The sequence below is a fragment of the Antrostomus carolinensis genome, unplaced genomic scaffold (assembly GCF_000700745.2).
Source record: "Antrostomus carolinensis isolate BGI_N321 unplaced genomic scaffold, ASM70074v2 scaffold5840, whole genome shotgun sequence".
NCBI lineage: Eukaryota > Metazoa > Chordata > Aves > Caprimulgiformes > Caprimulgidae > Antrostomus > Antrostomus carolinensis.
The window spans coordinates 9,572-35,743 of NW_010290420.1; the positions used below are offsets into that span (position 1 = coordinate 9,572).

At 38.2% G+C, this 26,172-nt stretch overlaps 1 protein-coding gene across 1 annotated transcript; it reads right to left on the reverse strand.

Moving 5' to 3' along the window:
- Window positions 1–25,854, reverse strand: CAMSAP1 (calmodulin regulated spectrin associated protein 1). Its single transcript, XM_010172930.2, has 17 exons — window positions 25,692–25,854; window positions 15,870–16,132; window positions 15,515–15,676; window positions 14,704–14,784; window positions 10,041–10,182; window positions 8,925–9,064; window positions 8,727–8,823; window positions 8,025–8,202; window positions 7,254–7,348; window positions 6,340–6,424; window positions 3,533–5,969; window positions 3,172–3,308; window positions 2,876–3,084; window positions 2,689–2,791; window positions 2,195–2,310; window positions 1,839–1,957; window positions 1–1,489 (listed from the first exon to the last, which is right to left on the reverse strand). Exons 1-17 carry the CDS (start codon window positions 25,852–25,854, stop codon window positions 1,187–1,189), a joined length of 4,830 nt encoding a protein of 1,609 aa, XP_010171232.1. The 3' UTR covers window positions 1–1,186.
- Between the last annotated feature and the right edge of the window lie 318 nt (window positions 25,855–26,172).

Below are 26,172 nucleotides of genomic sequence, written 5' to 3' on the forward strand. Positions count from 1 at the left end.
TTTTAAGGTCATAACTCAAGATTTAATATTTCAACATGAAAAGAAATCCAAGCCATTCGACTTATTTGGGCTTTTGAAACAAATGCAAATGTCTCTGTTTAAAAATTGCTTTTAAATGAGAAAAACAAATCAATATATATTAATATATCACCCAAAATAAAAAAACATAACACACTCTCCATTTTAGAGCATGCTGCTCATTCAGAAAAAGACAGGACAAAAAAAAGTAGAGTTACATTTCATGATGTAATAAAAACATTAAAATTTGTGATCATTAAGTGCACCATCATACAGGAGTAGCGTGCTCAGAGTGGAAATGTTCTATACCTACCAGAATCCATCTTTATTAAAGCAAACAAATCTTTAGGACACTACCTGAAACTGAAATCAGTAATAACTGTGCTCCATTCAGCTTGCCTTAAGTTTCAGTCAGGCACATTCCAGCTAGTAGCACCTGTTACGCCTCTTCATGATTGTGTTCCAGAAATCTTTACATTTGCAAACTTTTTTTTTTTTTTTTTTTTTTAAAAAAAGACTGGCTTTTGCAATCCTTGCAATGCTTATCCTAAACAGATACTGCAAGTAAACTCTGTTCTGAGCAGCACAAGTTGGGTTTGTTTGTTTGTTTTCAGAAATCCGAGAGCTGGACTTAGGTTGGCAGTAGATACAGTACAACAGTTTGATGTGTTAAACAGTTCCTCAAAATAGTCTGAAAGGAAGATCTCCCTAAAGACTGCTTAAAAAAACCAAACCAAACCCGAAATACTTCACCCAAGATCTGTTCAGTCCTTCTATTGAAGTTCAGAGCTTGCCAACTTTAAGAATGACAGGAAAAAGGAGGGAATGAGGCAGAGAGGAAACAGAACTAAATTATTCCCAATTTGTACCGATGAAAAGCTTCAAGTAAAAGGAAATCCACTTGTTAAAGATCTTGCTACATGCACAGTCCCTCGTCAATTCAAAGCCACAGTAGTCAGCATTGGGTGTAACAGCAGATTTATCATTCATAAAAAACACTGGCAATGTTCCTTCATTCTTAATAACTTGCATCCACAGTTTCTGTTTAGAAGCTTCTTAAAAAGTGTTTATGGTTCTGCACATTTCATATCAAACCGGAGGAAAACGGTAAACGTGTCTTCTTGCGATGCAATCCCATTCAGCAATCTTCTCCCCAAGAACTCAAGTGTCATTTACGAGTCTGAGTCTTCTTTGGCACCGCAGGTCGCTTGGCTTGCCACAAGTGGTTGTGAATAGTCAGAGCATCCACACTGACTGACATGGTTTTGGCTGGAATCACGTTAAACTGTTTTCTGTCCGAACTGTACTTATAAAGTTTGTCAATCATTTTCTTGGTGATGCTCTTTGGCCCTGTTCCAGTCAGCTTGTAGATTTCTTCAGTGTCAGGGTAGTAGCAATAAAGTGCTCTGAACTGGCAGCCAGCATCACGGAACAAAATGATGTAGTGGTTGGCATCACATTTTTCTAGTTCCTGCATTAAAAAAGAACCAAACAAACATATACATCGACTGTTCACAGTGAAAATCCCCGCATTATGCCAAGCTTTAAGCTTTCACATATTGTTAAATCAGTTTTTAAAGTTTTTTGAAACACCAGATCAGTAACTATTGATTTTCAGTCCTTCTGTAAACCCAGGAGTTGAACACTAAATTCAGGATCATGTTTTCCACAAGTCCATACGGCCATGGCAAGTAAAGGACTCTCAATATAGGTACCTTCTAGGAAAAGGCCTTCACTACAGTGCCTGAGTGGGATTATGAATGAGCATTACGATACATTTTCTTGAGAGTGCATTAAGAATTTTGTATTTTAATGTTTACCTCTAATATTGAATTCTTATGTGGTTCGTTCACTTTTCCAGCAAGACAGCAATGAGAGATAGCATTGTGAATAATAGGTTTGTTTGATTTGCTGCTGGGTTCCTTAAATAATTTGGGACCTAAGGAAGATAAACAAGTAAAAATTATTTGCCCTACATTTATGAACATTAAGATTTTTCATTCAAAGTGAAAAAAAAACTCCTCAAATATTTCTCTACAATAACTGACCTTTAGAGATATTAAACAGAACAAGATACACCTCACAACTTCTCAAAAATAACGTGTCACATCAGATATACCACAGCATTTTATGACCTCCTATTCCCAACAAATGCTCACACTAAAACAAGAGTCACCTGTGTATTCTGCCACTGAAGCAATAGAAGATGCTGTTGAAGCATTCTCCCAGTCTCTTTCCGTGTTCCTGCTAGGATTTCTGCTCAGAATTGGCAAGGACTCCATTGATTCAACTCTGGGGTGGGGGGAGCAGGAAATAAAAAAAATTATATGCCAAGATTTGGGGTTTTTTCCCCTCCAACCTTAAATAAATTCACCAGTTGCTGGCCCTGAATGGAACAGGCTATTGTCCCTTTTCCTCCCCAAAACCAGGCAGATTTTCCCTGTTAGATTATCAAAGCATAATTCTATTATCCCTTTGGGAGAAAACAAAACAAAATTGCAAGTTTTTACAGAACGTCGAAGTCGGCAGCCACATAAAATAGAGATGAATTCACTCATTGCTATTGTGCCTCTAAGCCAGTGAACTGAAGCAAACAACACTGAATCCCAACACGATTTCAGGCAATAGTAAAAAATAAAAGAAAAACGAAAAGAAATTAAGCCTATCTACCTCTGCGATGGCGTGCCACCAGAGTGGACGCTTTCAGGTTCAGTTGTTGCTGCTGAAGCCAAAGAAAGACTGGAGCCAGACTGAGCGCTGCTTAAATTATCAGCTACAAAATAGAAGAGCAAATGTGAAACATTTTGTTAAAGCAGATTTGCAGACTCTGTGAGAGCAAATAAACCAAAATTCTTACGTGTGGAAGAACACTTGGTCCCTGAATCGCTGTAAGATTCTTCACGATGGACTGACTTTGGCCTGGGTTTTTTGGGCTTTGATTTGGGCTTTCCAAGCCCTTGTTCCTCCAAAATCTGCTGCTGTTTTTTCCTTAGATATTCTTGCTTTATAAGTTCTCTTCGAGCCTTCTCTTCTTCTTTCCGTATTCGGTCTTCCTCAGCTTTGCGACTGAAAAGCAAACTCATTATGTTCAACATACAGTAATTTTCCTCCTCTTACAGCTAAAAAGCAGTATTCTTTTCCACATATTATTACCGAGCTTCGTCTCTTTTTTGCTCAACCTCAGCCTCCAACTGCTGTTTCCGAATCCGGGCCTCCTCAGCTTTGCGCTGCTGTTTCAAAAGGAACGCCGCACGTTTTTTCGCCAGTTCATCTTCTGCTTTCTGTTCATCCTGCAAAATTCACAGGGATAGAGAGTTTTTAATATGAAGCTGGACCTCACAAGATTGCTCAGGATTCCAGGAAGACTTCAAGAAAACCTAAGATATTTCTTTAGGAAAACTTGACAATTTTAGAATTGATGAGTATTCCCTCAGAAGACTGAAGTGCACAGAAATAGTTCTAATGCTGGGCAAATGTGTAACAATAACCAAATATAGAAAGTCAATATATTTACCTTGAAGAAAAAACCCACACCAGACTTCTGATCACCTTCACTAATTATATCTGTAGAGCTATCCTGGTTTTCAAGTTCTCCTTCATCTGGAGCTTTTAAGTCAGACAAGTCTACTTCAATGAGATTAGCCTTGCTTCTCAGTGGCTCATCCACTGGGACATTTTCCTTCCCTGAGCCATCAGAAGAATTCAGCCCCATTTCCTTGAAGCTGTTATTCACCTCTTTGTCCATTTCAGAAATAATATTTGCATCTTTTGAGGTGGAGAGAACAAGTGCCCGTTGATTGCTCTCATCGTGAAGTCTGTATGTATCAAAGAAACTCTTTTCCTGAGAACCATTTCCAAGGTCAGGACTACCTTCAAAGGTGATTTCTGTTGGCGTCTTTGACAAACTATTGGAGGGAAATGGTCTTAAGTGTGGTAAGGTTTCTAGACTTGGTGTTGGGGTTTTAACACGCGCCGAATTTTGTTGTCTGTCTTTAGTGACTTTCAGATCAGCTGGTCGTCCTGATCGAGGACTCCTTCCTTGACCAAATCGAGGTGGTTTACGAAGACTGTTCATTCCAGTTGGAGACAGGGGCTCAACAAAATGAATTGATGGTTTTACCTTTTGGTCCTGAGAGTTACTTCTGGTTCCTGGTGATGGCACTGTTGGAGATTTCATAAGCAGTTCCTGTTGCTGAGAGATCTTTAATATTGCCTGCTGAAGTGTACTGATTGTTTCATTTAGTTTTTCAATAGAAAGATCACATTCATTTATATCCACTTCCGTAACGTTGTCTTCTAGGAGGGCAACAGAAATAATTTTACTTTTTTCCAAATCATGTATAGCAGCAGAGTCTTTTGGTTTATGTTGCTCAGCAAAAACCAGGCTCTCTTGCATTTTTGCTTTTGTTACTTCTTGAGAATCATTAAGCATTTCTTCTCTCTCCTCCTCTTTCACAAGAAACTCCTCAGATTTGGAACCCAAAGAAACTTCATCTAAGTCTTCACCATTGTGCCGAGAATATTCTTTTGCAAAATGTTCTGGTTTAAGAGGTTGTGGAACATCAGGAGATTTCCCTTTTTTAACAACATGCAAGAAAGCTGCCTTGCCCAATTTTAGTCGCTGCCTTGCTGATAAGGCTTCCATCTTCTTCTTCTGAGCTTCTATTGCCCTGCGTTTCTCTTCCAGCTGCATACGAAGCTGCACCAATTCAGAAGCTAAAAGATTAACGTTATCTTTATTTTGTCTGTTGGGACTTTGTTCTCGCTTTTGTTTCCATGTAGTCAGCGGTGCTGGGCAGCTTTCTGATCCATCTGGTGTGGTTTTTTGTGAACTACTCGTGCTAGACTTGGTTTCATAGCTATTAAGTCTCTGAAGCTTTCGTTCTGCAAAATTGGTCATTCGGACACTCCCACTAGTCATTGACACGCTGCTGACTTGAGAGATTGTACTCAAACACGGGCTGGAACGGCCACTAGCATCATCCTTATCTTCATGTTCTTTTACCTTCATATCTTCTTGCAATTTTGCAGATTCTTCCTCACCAATGTATTTAGCGACTATAGGATGGTCATCTATGACTACCAAATCTTGTTCAGCATCTTCTATGTCTAAGAGATCTGAATCAGAGTCCTGTCTCACCATAGTCCACGTAGTATCTGGAACGTGCAAACTGAGACTTTTCGCATAACTTACACTGACTTTACTTGCTATGTCATCGTCAGATTTAGCAGCATGAAGAAAAAATCCTCCAGTGGATAACTCCTGAGCGGAAGGATCTAAACTGCTACTAGCCAAAGGTCTGGAAGCTTCTAAACTTGCCTCCATAACTGCCACCGAATCTGCAGTACTAGGATCTGCAACTGGAGTGAAATCAGAACTAGAAATCGGAGTAAAAGTCCTATTGAGGTCACGCTCACCATGACTGCTATTTGCTTTCTTGCGGATCAAAGGCAAGTGTCCTTCATTTAATCTCTTTGTTATAAAACTCCTTTGTTTCCCCTCCCCACATTCATCCTCTTTATTGATTATCTGTTTTTCCTTTGCTGGTTTTAGAACAGCAGGCATTAAAGGCTCCAAGTAAAAACTGTCTGGTTTGCTTTCTGAAGCCTCGCTATTTGTTCTTGGAGACCAGGCAGTTGCAACTATGCTGGGCACTCTGGCTGATGCCTTCTGCAACTCAGGATCACCACGGTTCGGCCTTTCTTCAGATCTGATTATCGCAATAAGCTCTTCATCTTCATCCTCCATCTCAACGTTGTTCAGCAAGCTCTTCCCATTGGTTTTCATGGATGAAGGATGGGGCTGATTTTTTGGAGTTACATTAACAATGTTTGAAGCAAGACTGTCTTTGCTGATTGATCTGGCTAGACTAATGCTATCGCCAGACCCGGGGTCCACATCACTACCGGCAGAATGATGAAGAGCAAACGGTGTTGGCTGAGACAGAGGCCTAGAAAAGATAAGAACAGTCTACTAATGCTTAAGCACGAAAAGTCACCATTTGTTGAACTAAAGACCATGATATAGACAGCTAAAATTTTTGTTCCATTTGAAAAATGTAGCCCGTATCAAAAGTGACCAGCAATCCTAAATAGCAACTTCAGACACTTCCATTTTCAACACTGCTTACTGACAATCATGACTAAAGGATTTTCAATCACAACCCTAAAATCAGTCATCTCTGAAGGTGCATATTAAAAGAAAACAAAATTAAGTGTGTCTCGGTCCAGTTCTAAGGAAGTGATACCACGTTACTACGATGAAATTGCCACATTATCCTTTCATGAAACAGCATTTTAATACTTCAATGCATCTGTTACCTGGGTTTCCTCTCTGGCCATGCAAGAACTGAACCTCGTGGCTGCCCGTCAACACGAGTCAGAGAATTGGAACGATGCCGATGACCTGAAATGTTTTTTAAATCGTTAATGGTTTGGAAATGGTCTTTAAACTAGCACTTTTAGCTTATTTACTAGCAAACATAATAATTAACTCTTTCACCAAGAGATGGCAGCAGAAAATAGATCTGCTGACATATTAAGGAGACAGACAAAGCCTGAGAAAAATACAATGAGAAGTGATCACACATACATATATGACTTTTGGATTTCCAACCATGAACCTGTTCAATTTGCTTCCCCCCTATCAGCCTTCCCAACCTTAAACAAAAAGAAAAGAAAAAAAAAAAAAGAAAAAGAAAAAACCCCCACAACACAATCCTCACATTGCTAGAGCCTAAGCAGTTGTAATGTTTAGTTGGTACCTCAGCTGATAACAGAAAAATTCTGAGCATCTCTGTGTAAGTATAAAACCTAGGTTTTCAGTAATTAAAAAAATGTTAAGGCAAAATATGTCAAGTACTAGAATGTCATTCTGGATGACAATCTTACTTCCTAAGACTTTTGCTAGTCCTATGAACATTTGACAAGTGGCTTTTTCCTTTCTTTTCACAGAATTGACGTTAGTCTTAATTTCTTGCACTTGAGATTCCGAGAAATAAGCTCATTTGTGAGAGGAAAAAAAAAATTAAATCCAGTAACTTTCTTAAAACATCTTTAAAGTCTTTTAATGCAAAAAAAGATGATTTACTCACCCTAAACATGCTTACCATTTGGTTGACTGCAGTTTAATTCAATTTTAGATCATTCACATATATTAACTTATCTTTTTATTCATTACTGTATTGACATTGATGGTTACTCTCTGTTCCAAAGGAAATTCAAGGTAGACTTACTAGGGCTGTCTTCTCCTTGTAAAGATTTTTGTTGCTTTTGTCTCAAAGGGAGCAGTGGATGGGAAGGACTAAAGGCAGGGCTTCCTCCTTTGCCACTAATTCAGAAAAGCAAAAATTAATTACTACAGTATTTTTTTTTCTAGAATAAGAGGTATTACATAGTTGCAAAGGTACACTGGTAATAATTACCACCGTCCTTTAAAACACAATAATACATGATTAATTTTAATGTTGAAGTTACTTAAAGAGAAGAAAAGGTTTTCACACGTAACAATACAAAAGTAAATCTACTACCTGAAATCAAACTGTTTAAGTTTCTAAATGCAGCGATTTAAAATGCAGCGTACATAAACAGTACATCAGAGACAAAGTAAAGGCTGAAATAACTTCGTTGCCAACAAAATTAGGCCAGCTGAAAAACCTTGTCTTTAACCTTCTCGTACATTAGATCCTATTTTAAGTTTTCATAGCACCATTTACAGAATGTGGCTAGTGGAGAGGAGCTGCTTGACAGTTTTCACATTTTTTTCAAAACAATAACTTCTTCTATCATGCAACGGTGGTATTTACTGGTAGGGCTTACTGGCATTTGTCAAGCAAAGATTGAACATAACCTTTGAACTTGAGAATTGAGAATCTTTTAGAAACTGACTGCACACAAATTCACTCCGTTTGCAGCAAAATCAGAACACGTAGCAGCAGAAATTCCTGGGTTATCCAAATGGAAGCACAAACTGAAGACTGGTCTAACCAATGTGAAGGCAGACTTACAGATAGTCAGGCTCCTCAGGGTGCAGGTAGTATCTGCTGCACGCTTCAGGGCCTGTCTGAGCCGAGGGCTGCACATCTGCTGGAGCTGCACTAGCAGGGCTGGCCATGAAACTTCGCTTAGTTGCGTTGGAAATCGGAACAGGCGGACGACTGCTCTTCTGCTGCAACGCTGTTTTAACTGGGCACACATTTATAATATTAACACAACTTGTACTAGCCATTAAAATAACAAAACAGAACAGGAAGTTTTCAGATGACAATACATTAGAATGAAAACTTTATGATACAATATTAAAATGAAATCTGAAGTACCAGTCTTTATTTAAAATATGTATCTTACAGTGACCTTAATGGAAAGCAAGTTATAAGTAAATAATTAGGTAATTTTTTTCCACTAATACCACCACCTCAGTGGTATTCTAATACCAAGTGGTATTAGAACTTAGTCATATTCTAATACCACTAAGGGAATAATAATAACTTAGTGGTATTCTAATACCACTACCTCATTAAAAAAATTAGAACTCAAGTGGATGTAGGACTAATTTCCCTTCCATGTTTACTGCTTTCAAAGATCCCCAGCAAGCAGAAAGTTTGGGCAGAAACAAAACTCCACAAGAAACATTGCTGTGCAACAGTTTCATTGTATTCTAAGTATGTTTTAAATAACATGCTAACATTTATCAAGAGTTTAAAACTTACCATCTTTTATTTCCTGAATATCTCTTGGCTGCACAAAGTCTGGTTTGACATTCTCAAACCACCAGAAGAGTTCCGCAATGAATACCATGACATTAGGCTAAAACAGAAAAAAAGAAAAAAAATACACCTCACAATAACAAACCACTTCTGATTTACCTACATTTTATTTAAAAATATATCCTTCATTATGTTTCTTACCTTTAAAACCAAAGGAGCATATAACATGTCCTCCAATGTGAGGTAAAAGCATTTATTTAGATATTCATTTGAGAATTCTCTCAAAAGTTGAATGTTATAGAGGCTGTCTGCAATTGAGGTTACCTCCTTCAAACAAATATCTAGAAAGGGGAGAAAGATGAGCAAGTTATGATGCTATTCCCATGTATTAACATTCCATCCACAACTAACAGCAACACTACGTACAGGAACTTCATAGACTGCTTATACACCATCATTTAATATTTCTTGGGTACCAGTGACATTTCTCTCCCTGCTAAATGCCAGAGGGGTAGGAAAAGGAGAAAGAAAAACACAGATAAAACCATATAAACTTTGCATTCATTTTAGAATCCTTACCGTATTCTGTCTATAACAGCAACAGAAAAGGTAAACAGGCTGCAAAGAACACACATAATGACAAAATACAAAAGCAATTAAAACCAGACATCTTGGTTTGCAAATAATAAAAGGTTACTCCTAGGATTCACAGTGTGTGTCCCTTCTGAAAACATTCAGGAGCTTTACAAGGTACAACATATCTGAGAATTTAAAAACCAATACAAAATGTTGATCTGTTGATGTTAAATGCAACAAGGACATTGAATTATTAAGAGAAACATTTTCTGGGAAGGGAACTCAACGTTTGCAATACTGAAGAGTGATAATTGCTGAAGACTGGGAAAAACTGCTTTTGAAATCTAGATTTTCAAATGTCTAATTATGTACTCCTACAGAAGAACATGAGAATTATCAGCTAGCAGTAGTGAACACGTATTCTTTTTTATGGTCTACTGAAACCAAGCTCAGTTATTTGAACAAAGAAAGTCGTATCATCTAGATCTAGAAAAGAAAGGATTGTTTTGCAGCTCATGATATACGGAGCAGAGCCTTCTAAATACAGTAAGTAAAAAAACCCCCAAAATCAGAGAGGTCACTTTTTAAATACACTGATGCAGATTCCATATGTGACCTGACTCTTTACTTTCTGTAGTCCACTATGTGGACGTGTTGCATTTTGATTTGATAACAGATTTCTAGTTCAACTTTCAAAGACTGAAGAAACATTTATTTTTATTTTAAGCCTTTATTACATACCATCCAGTTTCATTTGCTCTGGACAATAATAGTGTATCACAGCTAGAAGAGCAGCACCATCACTACCATCCTTCATCAAATCTTCAAGCAAAGGAAAGTAAGGTAATTGCCTGCTGGAAAGATGGTCTCTTCGGTAACGCACCTAACAAAAGAAAACAAGTGTTCATATGATGCTAACAAAAAGAAAAAAAAAAAAGAAAAAAAAGAAAAAAAGGAATTTTTGTTAAGCACTGAAAACTCTTTACAGTGGATCCTTTTTAGCATTCTGCTCTAAGTCAAAAATAATTTACAAGGTTATACTTTTCTCTCAGTGGAAGCCAATTCTGAAGAATACAATGCTTCCCTTTTAATCCTTCTCCTCGTATCTGGAAGCAATCCGTGCTGCTGAATTCCTAGCTTCATTCACATTTTAACTTATTACAAGCAATTTAAGTCAAAATCCTTCCACACAGATGCATGAATGCAGCAGATCCAAAGAAAGAGACACAGATAACTACATGAAAACACTTAGAGCTTGGGAGAAACAAAACAAAACACAGCCAGAAATGATTCATATGAGCTAGTGATTTCTCACACCTTACCTACATTCACAGACTTGCCATCATGTCCACAGACAGCAAAGTTCTCCCAGAGAGATTCAGAACATCCTATGTCTGGCAAGCCAGTATACAATACTAATGTCATGCAAAATAAAAAAAAACATGCGCTTTTCCAAAAATGCTCAGCAAGAGGAGCACAGAGGCCTTTTGAATCAACAGCAAAACTATCCCTGATTTGGGTATAGATCAATATCAAGCTCGTCTGCAAACCACCCCCGAGCCCTTGCGCCATTCGGAGCGTAGCTGAAGAACAGTTCAAGCCAGTCAACGAAAGAACAAACCTTGGCATTGCTGCTCCCAGTTTCTGCAAGAGAAGTTTTCATGCTGATATTTATTAAGCATCCACATGCTAGCCAGACAAGAAGGCTGTATCCACGTTTGAGCAGCAAAGTGATCAGGCAAGCAAAAGAACAACAGACTACAGAGCTCAGCAGAAATAACTTTTGGGGTTGGAAAAAGATTTCTCTTCCACTTTTGTGCATTAATATCACTCAGCATCTAACTATCCTGACTGATGTGCTGGCCTAACATGCAGATATACAGAGAATATATTTAATCATCAGAGGAAAGTTGGATTTTTACCAATGGCATCGTACACTTTCTGAGACAACATGGGAAAGCTCTCTACACAAACACACACATACTCAATATGTGTCGATTTAGAACAGCACAGGCTGAGAAAAAAACTGTTCCAAGGAATGAAGATCACTTATAATCAGAGTAATAAGAAACTGTTTCACTTATTTATTTTGCACAAACACAGACATGCTGTGTTAAGTTTCCCTGGCAAAGGTAAGTAACTCGAAAAGCTACCTCTAGATGCAAATGCCATTTTTCCCTCTCCCTTTACCAGGTACAAATTATTTTTTTCCCCAGCCTGGAGCACTCTCAAATACGTGATGGAACATGAATCATACTGTACCACACGAGCATATTCCACTGGTTCCAGCATGCAGTGCAATACGGCATGCAGCACATCAGGCTTACGCAAAAAGAAATGGTGAGACACACGATGGTGGTTATTCAAACAAGAAACAAATCAAATGCATTAGCAACATCCATTATGCACTGGAAGTGTGGTCATTAAGTCTGATAAAAGAAATACACACACTAAGGTGAACTGGTTAGCTTAAAAGGTTCATCATTTATCCACTTAGTTAAACTAAGTATATTAAAGATAAACTTCAGGAATTTATTTTTAAACTTTTAATTCCTCCTGTACTTAATGTAAATACAAATATTTCCTTTCCAACAGGCTTAAATGGAATTTAAACCAACTAAAGTCAATGCTGGGAACTAAAATCTTTAAGAATTCCTTGTTTATTTTAGCTTTGGTGAAAAATCACTAATTTATCATCAAGGAGGTTTCTTATGGACTTGATTCCTTATTTTTTGCTCAACTATTATTCTCTTAACTATTCAAGTCTTTAGGATTGAAAATTCTGAATTATTTCTTATAATATAAGCAGAGTTTTGTGGTTTGTTTCCCCCCCATGCAGACAATTAATGACATTTGTATGTATTAAAGTGCAGAAATGGGTGCTGCTGAAACAGAGGCAACTCTATATTTAAAAAAAATTTAAAATCACTAAAAAGAAAAAGAAATACAGATGGGACATGGTGTGACAACTCTATAGAGACTGCAAAATCTGTCAGTAAACCAGTATAATCTAAGTGGTACTGGACTAGGAGTGAGATAACCTCTGCTTACTCCTTCCTTTAGCACCAACTTGCTTAATGACATCCTGCAAGTCAATCCTATTCCTGTAGTTTCTTCTACTCTCACTCAATTGTTTCTTTAAACAAAACATAAACCTACTCAGCTTCCTGGAAAGGCTATCAAATGTGTGCCTCAAACACAGTCACTATCTTTAAGCACACTAGAACGTAAGTGATAAGCACTAGGTCAATACTTCACTACGTACCGGCACAGGTCATGAAGTGAGGCTGGAAGACAGGGCTCTGTCACAGATCTGATTAGCCTGCAGGTCCCCACTCTAATTTCCTTTATTTCAGATATTTGAAGTTTTTACTGGGGTCCATACATTTGGTTCAACCAAATAAAGGATTAAGAGGTAGAGGAGTGGGACTGAGCTCTCTGTGGAAAGGCAGAGAGATTGTGGGGACAGGTAACTGCCTGATCACACCTGCCTTTTCCAAGTGCATTGCTCTTTGGAATTTGCAACTGAGATAAGAGCTCTCATCTTCCCAGAGAGAAAATGAAAAACATCAAATCCAGTTAGTGCAGGAGAAAGGGTATCAAGGCTAAGAAAAGCAGAGGAACAAAGGAAAATCTCTGCCAGTTGAAACAAAACCAGGAAACTCAGCCAAAGCAGGCTTGTACACTAGAAGTACAATTTTATTTTCTTTTTATGTATTATGGAATTGGTATTCCATTTTCACACTTCACCATAAAGTAACTATTTTGTTTTGATATGTAAAATGTTAGTTCCCACTTCGCTCCCATTATGCCAGCTTCAGTCTCATTAATCTACCACGCAATTCCAGCAACTGTCATAACAGGTCCAAACTGGTTTGTCAAATCTTCTAACCCCATCTCAATGAGTAACGGTGTTCTGGTTTTGAGAGATTTACAAACCTGTGCAAGAGCAGGTGCAAGACCAGTGCAAGAGCATTATTTAATGAACTATTGTGAATAACTGGGTATCTTAACTACGGACTCAAAGATTAAGCAACCATTTAAACTGACCAGCTTTTGTATCACCTTAGTGCTGTGGATCAGTTGCCTACTTACAACAAAAATAGTAAATGCAACCTTTCCAACTGTTGTTAATTTTCTAGGGTTTTTTCCACATCCCTCACTCCTGCACTGTGGAAACAATTCTGAAATGCTGGAAAGTGATTATGCTATATGCTGTACAGTATGCAAAAATCAAGTTATGAAAACTAAGCCTGATGACTCAAAAGCTTAGGCAGTTTGTTTGTTTGTTTTCAAAGACTGTCTAAGAAGCATTGTAATGGAAGCAAACACTCTGAAGAAATTTAAAAAGCCATGATTTTGTGGATGACAACTGGTGTAAAAGTAGTTCACTTACAGGTACTAATTTCCAATACCATTTGGAAGGAGACTGCTCAGGAAGCAAGGAAAGGAACGTAGGAATAGGAAAGGAACATCAGCAATGCAAGTTAAAAGCAGTTAATACTTAAATGCACTTCAGCAATAAACACTTTCATATTCTAGAGGGGTTGTAGCCTAGACATTTAGGCTTAAAAATATTGAAACAAGATCCAAAAGTCAATAAAGAGTCAAATAGTTAAAGGGATCCTTCAGACCATACATCAATTTGTAAATGAAACAACTCTTTAGGCCTTAATCATCAAAGCATATTATTTTACATTAAAAGCACATAAAAAACCTTTGCCACTAATATGGAAGTTAAACAATTGTGCCTTGCTCATGTCACACTTTTATCCCCTTTGCACAGCAATGCCAATTTGAGGAAAGAACGAAGCACTTTTTCTAAAATCCTAAATTGGGAGCTCAGATAGCTGATATACATTGTGTTTGAGAAAGATCTATTTTATCTTCTCCAGAAATGAAAGTGTACTATATTTTGCAGTGTTAGTGCATTGTGATATAATTTCAAGGGAAAAAGGTGGAAAAAAAACTACAAACACACACATACAACATTTGAATGCCAAGAGTATGCTTACTAGATAGAATTTCAATAAGCCTCTGAATATACATTAAACAATTAACCCATGCAAAATGAATATGCCCCAAGAGCTTTCAAAATATATACTATATATTTTGTGCTGTGAAAGCCAAGTCATATTTATCCAGGTAAAGTTGATACAATTTATTTTAAGTTGACACAAATTACTTTATTTCCACTGAAACTTAAAGGAGTGTCAGAAGATAGGAGTGGCTTTGAAAGGTAAGGAAGGGCACCGCTGACAGACACAAAACAAACTGCATGCACAAGGAGTTTCGAGGACTGGATGCCCCACATATCTCTGACAAAGAAAATACCAAGATGTTTATATTTAAATCGAATAATTATCAATACATAAAATCACAACTGAAGACAAATATGTTTTACCTTTTGGTGCCCTGGACTTTCCATTAGTTGCTGTTTTAATTTAATCTCTTTCTCTGTTATCTCTCTCATTTTAAGGTTCACCTAAAAGGGCACAGCATAGAAAAGATATCAAAGTACATATGTTTCCACAAATTTTCTTCTTCTTCCTCCCCTTACTTAATGGTCTATTCTACAAACATAAAAGGTTTGTAGAATAATGTTGCAACAGTTTTCAAGACCAACTCCCTTATTAGCAGTAGCTATAATCACAAGGGAATCCTGGGTTTGCAAAGGAAACACTCTCTTTGGAATCTTTAGTCACTCAAAAGGGTTTCAGTAACTTAACCTCTAACCTTTGAAAAGATTCAGTACAGTACTTCTGTTAAATGTATTCAAGCTAGTCACACTTAAGTCTACCCTGTTATTTATCTGTTATTTAATTATCTTCTTTTTTTTAAAATTTACCAGCTTTATTACAGCATCCCTAAGAAAAAGAAATTGCATTTCCCTGCTAGTCTGATTCTATTTCTCCATGCATATGGAATCCCTGGGAAGCCAAGCAAGAAGATTAAATTAGAGTACACTGCAGTAATAAGGGAATCAAATATCATTAATAATAATCTGTATTAGGAGGATATTACACCCAACTACCATTGGACTTGAGGTAACAAGTAACAACACAGTAATTAAAGCAGTTCTCTTCATCTGAAGTGGAAAAGATGATAGAAATGCACAGATAAGAAAGACAGAGGAAGACACTCATCAGAACCTTTTTAAAAATCTGAAAAGTGACAAGAAGAAACAGGTATGCTTTTCTCAAAGTAAATTTTACCTTGTTAATCCAGAAAACCATTGCATCCTCCAAATCATAGGGCAGTTCTTTCGAGGCACTGAACGTAGAGAAACGCTTGACACTAGCAACCACCTTTTCAATGCTGATCATTTCTACAGTATAGGCCATCATAAGAGCATCAATCATTGCCATATGAGAACTCTAAAAGAAGAAAATAGTAAGTATTGAAAGATAAAATCCTTTAAGGAAAAAAGTATGTGTATTTTCTAACTGTACTTAAAATTAAAAATTCCTGAGGTTAGTGCCCTAGAAATTACGAGCTCTTCATTCCAGTAACTATTTTAACTAGTGTTAAATAAAAAGAAGATCATTAGGTGGATTTAATTAAGCTAACCATTTTGATTGGTGCACAACCCAGATCAGATTCAGACACAGGTGTATCATCACTCTCCATGACGTAAATCCCTTTTCGAGACAGAGCCTGGATCACTGACTGGTGTCCCTGCAGAGCAGCCACCTGATCCCCCTTCAGAATCAGGCTACAGACACGGCAGTACAGCTCGCTGGACAGCAGCAGCTTGATGACGGGTGGTTTAATATGTTCTTGCTCATATTGATCTATGTAAAATGGGTCCTTCAGCTCCTCTGGGACATTATCTGAAACAACCAAGAAAAGTTTCAGCAAGTGGCATCAGATATAAAAAAAAAGTAAATATGTTTACTTTAATTCAAAGATAGTACACAAAAGAACAAAAAATCAAGCACAGAAAATACTGGAAGTAATTAAGTCTGCAGTTTCATATTGCAAATAGTTTTCAACAGGTCTTTGTGCTTATATTTTAATTAAAGCATATATAATTGCCCCCTGCCATATATATACTGCAGTAAAAATCCTATACATTACCAGATAGCTTTCTCAGAACACTCGAGTCTTTTCAAGAAAGCACTTCCAGAGGAACAAAGTCCTGCTGTCCTCTCCACATCGCTAGCTGTTTCCTTGAATACAGACCCACCTTAATCAGAAGGATACACTATCACCTCTACAGACTGGTGCATACTATTATTTTGAATTATAAATCATTTACCTAGATCACAGGCTAAAATGCTCTGTGCATCAGATGGGTAAAGATATATATGTTCAAAGCAAAATTTACAGCTACTTCAAGCACTATCCCAAACCATCTGTGCACAGCAATTAAATAACGACAACACTCGGTCACTAAGAGGGGCTGAAAAAGAAAACTCAACCACCTATTTCTTGGTTCTAAACTGCCAAAGTTCATAGAAAGACCAACACACCTGACTAAAACCCTGAGCATTTTACAAAAGATTTGCAAAACAATTGAGTCTCCAGTGAGCTGTTTGTCTATGTTTTTGAAGACAAGAGTATTGAAGGAAACTACTGCAGCTCTTCAAGCCTTTATATAAAAATTAAAGCCTATGAAGCAAAACCATTCCACTAGGGTTTGGATTCAACATGGATTTTAAACCAAGGCTAAAATTAACTTATTGTGGAATGGCACCATTTCCACAAGTTGCCTTATAATTTCATCAAGCTGAACACAGATCCTGAGCGTAGTTAACTTACGTGCAAGTTAAAATTAACAACACAGAAGACTTCATCCTCGCACACCACTTATTCCCACCAGTTCCCAACCCTCAGGGACTTCCACTCGTGCTACGAATCAGTACAGCTTTATAGCTGGCAGGAGAGAAAAGCACTAAGAACAACCACTGTTCTGATCCCTCTAAACACATCTAAGACATTTTGAATCCATATGCTGCTCACTGAGTACTGCCAGTGTTAAAGGTTGTAACTCCACAGCACAAGACAAACGTCAGCTGATTACAACAGTTGGAAGTGGAAGGAAATGCTGCTGTAAGCAATAGTTTCTTGATATTATTGAAATGATAGAAAACAAGTTAAAAACAGATACATCCCAAAATAAATACTTCCACTCCTATTCAGTAATCAGACTAGAAGCTATTGATCTTTATAACAGCCTCACAGTAATGAGTGTCTTCAGCTCCAGGGAAAATACTTTCTAGCCTCAAGTGTGTTGTCTTAATAAAAGCCTGACATTTCATACTTTTCAAACATAAAATTCTATCTTCTGCTATCCAGTCACTCTGAAGTCTTCCCCCAAAGTCACTTCAATGGTTCATTTTAAATATGAACATCTACAGTTAAAAGAATTATTAATCTGGCAGCATATTTACTTTTCATTCAGCTCATTTCCAAAATAATTAAATTTCCCCATTCAAAAAATACCCTCAAAAAGCTGCCCACAGACTACCTTTGAACTGCAAAATAAGTCACACAGTATTTGTATACTGCAGAGCACTTCATGTTCATAAAGAAGAGAAGCTGAGACAGAATGTTATCAATTACATGAGCCAGAAGTACATCCCAGTTAAACAAAAATATGTAGTAAAGCAGCACTGCTGTAACAGCTCTAACAAGTACTCAGCTAGTCCTACAGCACTGCCTCTGTGTTTCAAAATGGAAAGCTTTTTGAAGTTTTAAAAATTAAGATTGCTATTTTTCCTTTACATGACATCAAATGCTGCGATGCACGGACTGAAGCACGGACTACATACTGAAGACAGCTGGAAGAGACACAATAAAACCCCACCAGCAGTACGTAATTAGCATTTGTTAATGTGGGTGCCCATTTTTAGTGAAATAGGTAATAAATTCAAATGTTTTTAATCTTCTTAACATTAGTCAACCTGACCTCAAATCAAAAGCTATTGAAAGCTAATTCCATTTAATGGTCATTGCCATTTCCAGAAAGAGAACTAGAGTTTCCATTTCCAAAGACTGGGGAAAGATCCAAAAATCAAAATGTAAAGCAGCTCATGTAATTCAACATTTTAGCTTCATTACAAGCAGCTATACCTTTAACAACCAGAGATACGTTGCTTTTTACTACAATTAATTGTGAAAGGCAATACTAGAATACTAGCTCATCAAACAGCCGTGAAGTAGTGCATTTCTGGTAAGAGCATCAGCACCACTCTGAGTTTTAAAAGCTTTTTGAAAACAAAAGAAAAAAAAGCAAAAGCCAAATGTCTGAAATCTGAAGTACTTGGATGAGGATTTAGTGCCACCACCTGCCCCCCAGCAGCTCCGCAGCCCACCGCCGCGCCGGGCACTCGAGGTGACCGCCTGAAACCGCGCTGTGAGCGGACAAAGAAACCCTGAGCTTCCCCCAGCACGTCAGCTGCCCAGTTATCGACGTGGACCACTTCACCAGCAAACAGACAGCTCGCGCTGGAAACTCTTCAGGTCCCTTTCCCACAAGGTGGACTGTGAGTCTTAGAGACCGCAGCTGTAGAAAGGATTCTCCTCGGGGTCTTCATACAAGTTACTAAAGCAGAAGTGACTATTGGAACACCACTCAGCTTCCCGTGTGATGGGGTGCTAAGACCTCCCACATTCATTTTTGTTTAAACTAGCAACATTTTAATGATTTTTAAAAGCCTTTTCTAGCAATAGATGGATCTAGTTCTTAGTCATGAGATTCCATGTCACAGAAATCAATATATTAAAAATAAATACACCTTGTATCTTGGCTACTGGTCTTCAGTCTGAAGGTCCAGTCAAGAGATCTGAAATCTTCTTCTTCTGTATCGAAGAACCCTCCAACTTCACGATTTTGATCTCCACATAATTGCTTAAGGACTGAATGGATTTGGATTGACCAGGACTAAAGATACAGGGTGGGGAATAACTTCTAGTACCAGGTTTAATAATTTGAATACTATCATAACAAGTTACTCATAAACATTAATCCTCCCATAACTAACATATTTCACTGTAAACACTTGCCTTGTTTTATTCTCTATGTTAGCGTATACAACACTTCTGCTAGCTACATTTGCAGTTTTGTAACTAATCTGATGTCCTGACTAAAGGCTTACAGAAATTTTAAGATATAAAAACCACATCAGAGCTCCAGAGCAGTAATATTAACCTTACTATTTAATTCAGATTTATTTAATACTGGACATAATCATACTATCCACACAGCAGGCACAAATAGGTGAAAAATAATGGCAGGAAAAACTGTAAAGCAAAAAGGATGCTATAGAAGTTCGTAACTCTGAGGTGAGAAGATCATGGTTGTAGACGTCCTGTGCACCATGCAATCATCTCAAAACAGGGTAACACAGCCTTCCCGGACAGCCACCGACACAAAAACTGCTCTAGTTGTGAGATAGCTTCAATATTTGAAATCCACATCTGGAAGTGCAACCTAAGAGACCAATCTCATCTTCCACATCTCTGCTAATTATTCTTATCTGTAGTATAATGCACATAAACCACCTGAAGCACCCAGGGCTGCTCATTATCCAAAACACCCTTAAAAATGTCAAAATTGCCATGTTGCCAAAAATCCCTGCGACACATTGTGAGTTTCAGAACAATTACACACCATCGGAGTTAATCTAACTCTAATTTAAATAGCACACAAGTAGCTGCTGGTATTAGGGACAGCTTTCCTCCCCCGGTTTTATGGATCAGGCCAACTCCAAACGGGCCATACGCTCTCTGCCTGCCTCACTCCACAATGTGTCAATGCTCTTTTTGAAGAAAATATCCCAGGTTTTCCAAGTCCCAGTTTCCATAAGCATCTTTTTCAACACCTTACTTTCATGACCTATAACTGAAATTTGATGTTATAAAAATTCTGTTCATTAAAACGTAATTTTACATATTTATGCTTCGGAATTCAGAAAAAAATCAACATGAAAAATTAACTTCTGAGCAATTAATTTCTAAGCTATAACTACAAAAATTTCTGCTCAAGTAGTTTAACAAATCCTACCAAAACAAAACAAAACCAATTAAAGCATGTCCTTTTTTTTTTCCTTATAAAAAGGTCTTTGATACTATCTGAATTCCAAAAGGAATCCATTTTTATGTTACTATTGCATGTTATAGAAAAGCCTCCAAACACCTTCTGTTTTTCCTAATGCACCGAGTTGTTACCCCAGGAAAATGTTAGCACCAACCTCAATGCAAGCTTTACAGCTGTCAGTTTTAGACAAACTAAGGTGTTTAAAAGACATCAAGCTTAAAAACTACCAGTGTTTTGCAGTCACTTAAAATCAATGGCACACAACCTGATGATCAGATCTGTGAAGGCCTATGTTGTTAATTCAGTTTGTCCTAAGTTTTCAATCAAGAATTGTCAATTTACCACCACGCTACACTCGGTATCAGAGTTGACTGGATCTTTCAGACATGGATTTTATGCAAATTTTATACTACGTTACTTAGGTGCATGAAGTCAGGTTATTACAGAGCAAAAATGCTCATTTTTGCTGTTCCCCACTCTTATAAGAACAAAGTAATAACATATTTTTCCCAGGTTTCAGCAGCATAAACTCTTTAGGGTTCCTGCCCCGTTGAGCCTACTGGAGAGACGCCCCTACCAGCTATTTTTGTAGGAGCTGAAGGACTCAAACCATCATCATTTCTCATGAAGCAATTCTTTTGGTCTGTTCCATCATATCAATGAGTTCTAATCTCTCAAAAAACGGGCCCGTTCCAAGTATAAATCACATAAATCACAACATAGTTTACAGGATTACAAAGGTAACTTCACCTGTAACAACCATCAGAGAGACAATTACTGCCAGACTCTCCCCTCATCGCTTTAGGGGAGGAATCATTTCTTTACCACCTCACTTAAAACAATCTGTTCAAAGACAACTACCTGATTATGATTTGATAAAGAAAAATAGAGCAATCTGAACAAATTTGACTTATCCCTTGAACTGGAGAAGTGGATACACCCCAGATCTTATTTTATCTCCAGAAGCACGAAGAACTGGTTTCACATGGAAAGAGAGCCAAAGCATCACGGTAAACAGAACGAAGCTTATTCAAATCCTGAGTAGGATTTCATTAGTATCGGTATCTGCTCACAGCATTATTTAGTGCTGTATGGACACCCTCTAAGCTGTAGATCATGAGCAGAAGCTACACTTTCTCAGCAACTAAGACCACCTGCATTATAATAAAACCATTATTGGTTGGTTCTCATTACAGAACTTAAATAATTCCATAAGTGATCTATGATGTTACACATGAGCATTTACATACAACAGGCAGAAAACAAACCAAGCTAAAGACTGTATAGTGCTGATGAGAAGGACCACATGCTCATTACCATCACTTTTAACCAAGAATAAAGCCATAAACCTGGATGAAGCACAAGAGACAAAATAATAATTATAGAATTCTTCACTCCTGTAAACTTCACACAAGCAATATTCTGTGTTTATGAAATGGGCAGTATTAAAGAAACAAACGTTTAATTATCGAATATTTGCAAAACACAACAGCTTTCTTAACAATATTTTTACTATGGACCTGAGAAGAAAGCTGACAAAGAACAGAAGGAGCAGGGAACCCAGGAATTCAGGCAATTTAGCCCAGGAAACATGCTCACACTGCCCCTACCAAGAACTAGCTGTGGGCAGCTATTACAGTGCTGTAAAACCTTATTTAACAGAGAAGTATTAAGTACTTCAAAGACCAAAAAACCCTACCAGTTGCATTTCCCCTACAATGCATTGCATTAGTGCTTGGCTTTCCTGCTTGTATCCTGCCAAAGGTCTTGGGCTAACGTTAGCATGAAGTCTGGAAACGATGTAAAGCTCCCAGTCCTAATAAATAAATAAATAAACCCCTCCAAGTTTGTTTTGAAAAACCTGCATTTTACAAACTGCTTTAAAAAAGCAACAACATTTGTTATGGAAAGTGTTGCAAATAACATGCTTGCTCACAGCAAGCTGCAACACTGACAAACCTCCATGCACCCCTTCCACACCTAAATTCTAACATTATAACCGTGAGGATGGAAAACATCATTTCTCCATGCAAATTAATTCCGTCCTAACTAAATCTGCTGAGACAGCAAAGTTTTTCATTGTTTATTTTCCCCAGTTGTACCAAATGAAAAACTACTCATTGTGTTCGTTCTGGAGGGGACAGTGGCACCGAGGGACCAGGTCCACTTCCCTCAGCTCCGCTTTGTGCGGCGCGTGGCCCCGTCACTGCTCGGCGATCTGATTCTTTCCACTGACTGTGAAAAAGCGATCTCTCCCACGGACAGCTTGCCAAGCCTCTCCAAACCTCCCACGCTCACCTCCTGTGAACCAAAGTTCCACAAACTCATAAACATGAATTGCATTTTCACACTGCTCACAGAATTCCTTAATTCCACAGGCTTTTAGAGTGATCCATGACAGCGCTCCCTGATTTATTTAGGGAGATGGATGACACTGAATGGAGAAATACTTTCCTTCACAACACCCTTCCCCTCGGTCCTCTGGAATTCAGAGAAACTGTTGTCAGACCTCCCTCCGGAGTCCATCTGTGACAACCAGGCAGTCACCACAGACAGAGAGGAGGAGTGATGGGCTTCCAGAAACAAACCACTCAGCCTAGTTCCTAGGCAAAGAGAGAGGTGGCCTCACTAGCAGTATGTGAGCTGAAGAGAGAAGGGAGCTGTGCTCAGGTGTTTGGCTACCAAAATTCTCTCCTTTCATGGCCAGAAGAAGCACATCATCAAATGAAACAAAGCCCAAACTAGGACTTCAACTCCAAATTATTCATCATGCACGCTCTCAGTAATTTGTCCTTGAGGAAAAAAGAAAGAAGGATGAAGAATTTTCCTACTTAGATGTCAGCTTAGATGTGGAGAATTCAAATATCCCGTAACAGTAAATAGAAAATATGGTTTCAGGTAAAACCTGCAGTGATGAATGACTTTCAGTGACAGTCTACACTAGAATCAAGTTCCTGTTCTTGACCATTCCCACACTTAAACTTGAGCTTAGTCTTAGATGAAAACAAAATCCAGGATCCACACCAGCGCTTGAAAGATTAAGGCACAAAATTATGTCAATTCATACATGACTATTCCAAATCCAACATTTCAGAAAAACACTCTTTATGTTGCCTCTTGAAGGCAGTTATGGAAACCCTTCCAGACAAAAATTACTTCAGAACTTAAGAGTGTTTTAATGTTATAAACCTTTTTTTCACCAGATTGACCAGAACCAGGGCTAAAACAATAAAAAAGCACCCAAAACTTTCAACTACACAGAGAGATTTTATGTAACAAATTCACAATTGCTTGGTAGCTGCCCAAAACTCACTGAACAACATCCAGTATCTTAAAACAAAACCATAACCCTGAGAGATGACAAGTGATGTATTATGTCCACATACTATTCAAAACAATAACCACATAGGAAGCCTTTTTAAACCCATCTCTCTGGAAATTAAAGAGGCTTTTAAATTTCTAAGTATTTTGCAATGCTGTTCCCGAAGTAGTGGTTACTACATGACAACGCCTTGCAGGAGCCATTTCAAAAATCAAACTAAACTTCCATGGGCTGTTGTTCCTCCAAAGATACACACACAAAAATATCTCACTCGCTGGAGCTAACCAACAACGCAACACCAAAAGCCTCAGCAAAAATGGTTTTGTCCTACTGTTCACAGCATTGAAATGCTATTAAAATATAACATGAACCTAAATACAAGCAGAAAAACTGGCAAACGCTACCACAGCCTTCTGTAGGGCAGAGATCACATCACTGTCATCACAAAAGTGGGTTTCTTTTCCAAAGTTCTTACTCAAAGGAAAGCCAAATATTATTCAAAGTAAGTCCACGTTGTCGAGTGCGCAGACAGACTTGCTGTGAACCGCTGAACTGGTCCAAGCAGAACAGACACAATGCTGAGCTCTGGAGCCCCAGAAGACAATCCAAGGAACACGAGGCATAAAGCTTTCTCTGCAGCGTAGGACCCATGCCAGTCACTTCTAATTTAGGATTAGCTTTCTTTCGAAACAAAGTCATAACATAAATAGCGCCACTCCATGCCTGGAATATCCATTTTATCCCTGATCACTAAAGAGTCTTCAGGAAACATTACAAACAATTCCAGCAACTGAAAAATATTTACATGAGGAAGTGTCTGTTCTTTTAAGTTATCAAGGTTTTACTAACACCCTCCCCAAATTCCCACATTTTTTAAAAGTCATCCGCTAAATGGGGTTTTTTTGGTCTCTTGTTGCCTGTAATGAAATACCTTCACTAATATCAAACATTAGAAATCCACTATTTTCTGATTCCCCCAGAATCATTTAGAGGATGAGAACACCGACAGAGCCGGAAACATTAAAAAAGACTAATAATTTAGAAAAATATTCCAACAAGGATTAATATTTAACCGCAGGAATGGACTGCTTTTCTTCAGCCCTGTCACAAAGTAAGCTAGTGCTAATCCATTAAGCATATTATGAGTTTGGTGAATTAGACTTAGATTAGCAGGGCTAACTCATTTTCCAAAACAAGACTCTGTACATGTTTTTATTAAATGTTTTGTTCTGGATAAATAAAAACCACATTCCATCATATTTCTTCATAATGAAATTACTTAAACTCGAGATGTATCTAGTAACAAAAATTCAGAACAGACAGATAGAGCTAGTTCCAAACAAAAAAGCAAATTTCAACAGATGCCAGGAAACAACCATACAAATGATACTCCAAGAATCTTTATTTTTCCATGTTTGACTGTAAAGGTTTATGACAACATAAGGGAAAGAACTCCTCTGTCACCTGCAACTTGCTGTTTAATGTCACAGAACACAAATGGCCCCTGTCCATTCAACATTTCTTTTACATAAAAGGATGCTGCTGATCATAAATGGGAGTGATTTTTAGTTCATTTTGAAACCAAACCTACAATCTAACAAACAATAAAAAAGTCCTAACTGAGCATACAATGGGCATCAAGGTCCTAGAATTCTCTGGCCAAGATGACTAGACAAGGAAGGACACTAAGGCCTTCACAGCCTGGAGGGACCTGCCAGGACCTGCAAGCAGTGACATTCAGTTCTGTGCAGCAAAGTCTACTTGGCTAAAACGAGGATTTAAGCATTTTGGGGTAAGCATTCTTCACAAGCACACGTCTGCTGATTCAGGGCATCTCATACAGCTCCATTATTCCTGTCGAAGCTACCAGGAAACATAGAATATGACAAGAGAATAGACTGTCGTATTACTGATCTTTAAAACAAAGGTGTTTTAAAAGCCAAATTTATTTACTTCTGAAATGGCAGAGGAGACAGAAAAAGCAAGAACAAACCCAAGAATGACTTCCTGATAAAAGTGATCTTACCTATTCCGTAGGCTTTAGCACAGATCCATTGTAGATTAGCAGCTATTTTTGCTCTGGCTGAATCATAGAGCTCCAAAGGGACAATCTCAACGGCACTATCTGTCAGGGCATCCATTTTTCTTCTGGTACTATCGCCACCTGCACAACCATCAGCATCCACCATCTAAAACCAAAACAAAAGACGGGGGATTTGGACACGAGCAACCACTCCCGTTGTGTTTCTTTAGACACGGCAGAGCAGTTGGTTGATGGGATGGCCAAGGCGCATCGCAGCGGGCACAGTCCGGGGGGATGGACACCACAGGCCCGACATCCTTCGGGATGCTCAGGAAATGGGTTTGTTCAGGGATTTAAAACCCACTGGGGAAGGAGAAGCCGCCCGTGCGCAGGGCGAGCATCCCTTTCTTTGTAACCAGGGGATGGGCTCGCCCTGGGCCGAGGCCAGGCGCTGGCGCTGGAAGAAAGGCGCAGCCCATCACCT

Coding starts and splice junctions, on each gene's coding strand:
- CAMSAP1 (XM_010172930.2), bottom strand. CDS start 25,854: ATGGTGGATGCTGATGGTTGTGCAGGTGGCGATAGTACCAGAAGAAAA. Junction 5,970..6,339: donor TGGCCAGAGAGGAAACCCAG/GTAACAGATGCA, acceptor TATCTTTTCTAG/GCCTCTGTCTCAGCCAACAC. Junction 3,085..3,171: donor CAAAAAAGAGACGAAGCTCG/GTAATAATATGT, acceptor TTTGCTTTTCAG/TCGCAAAGCTGAGGAAGACC.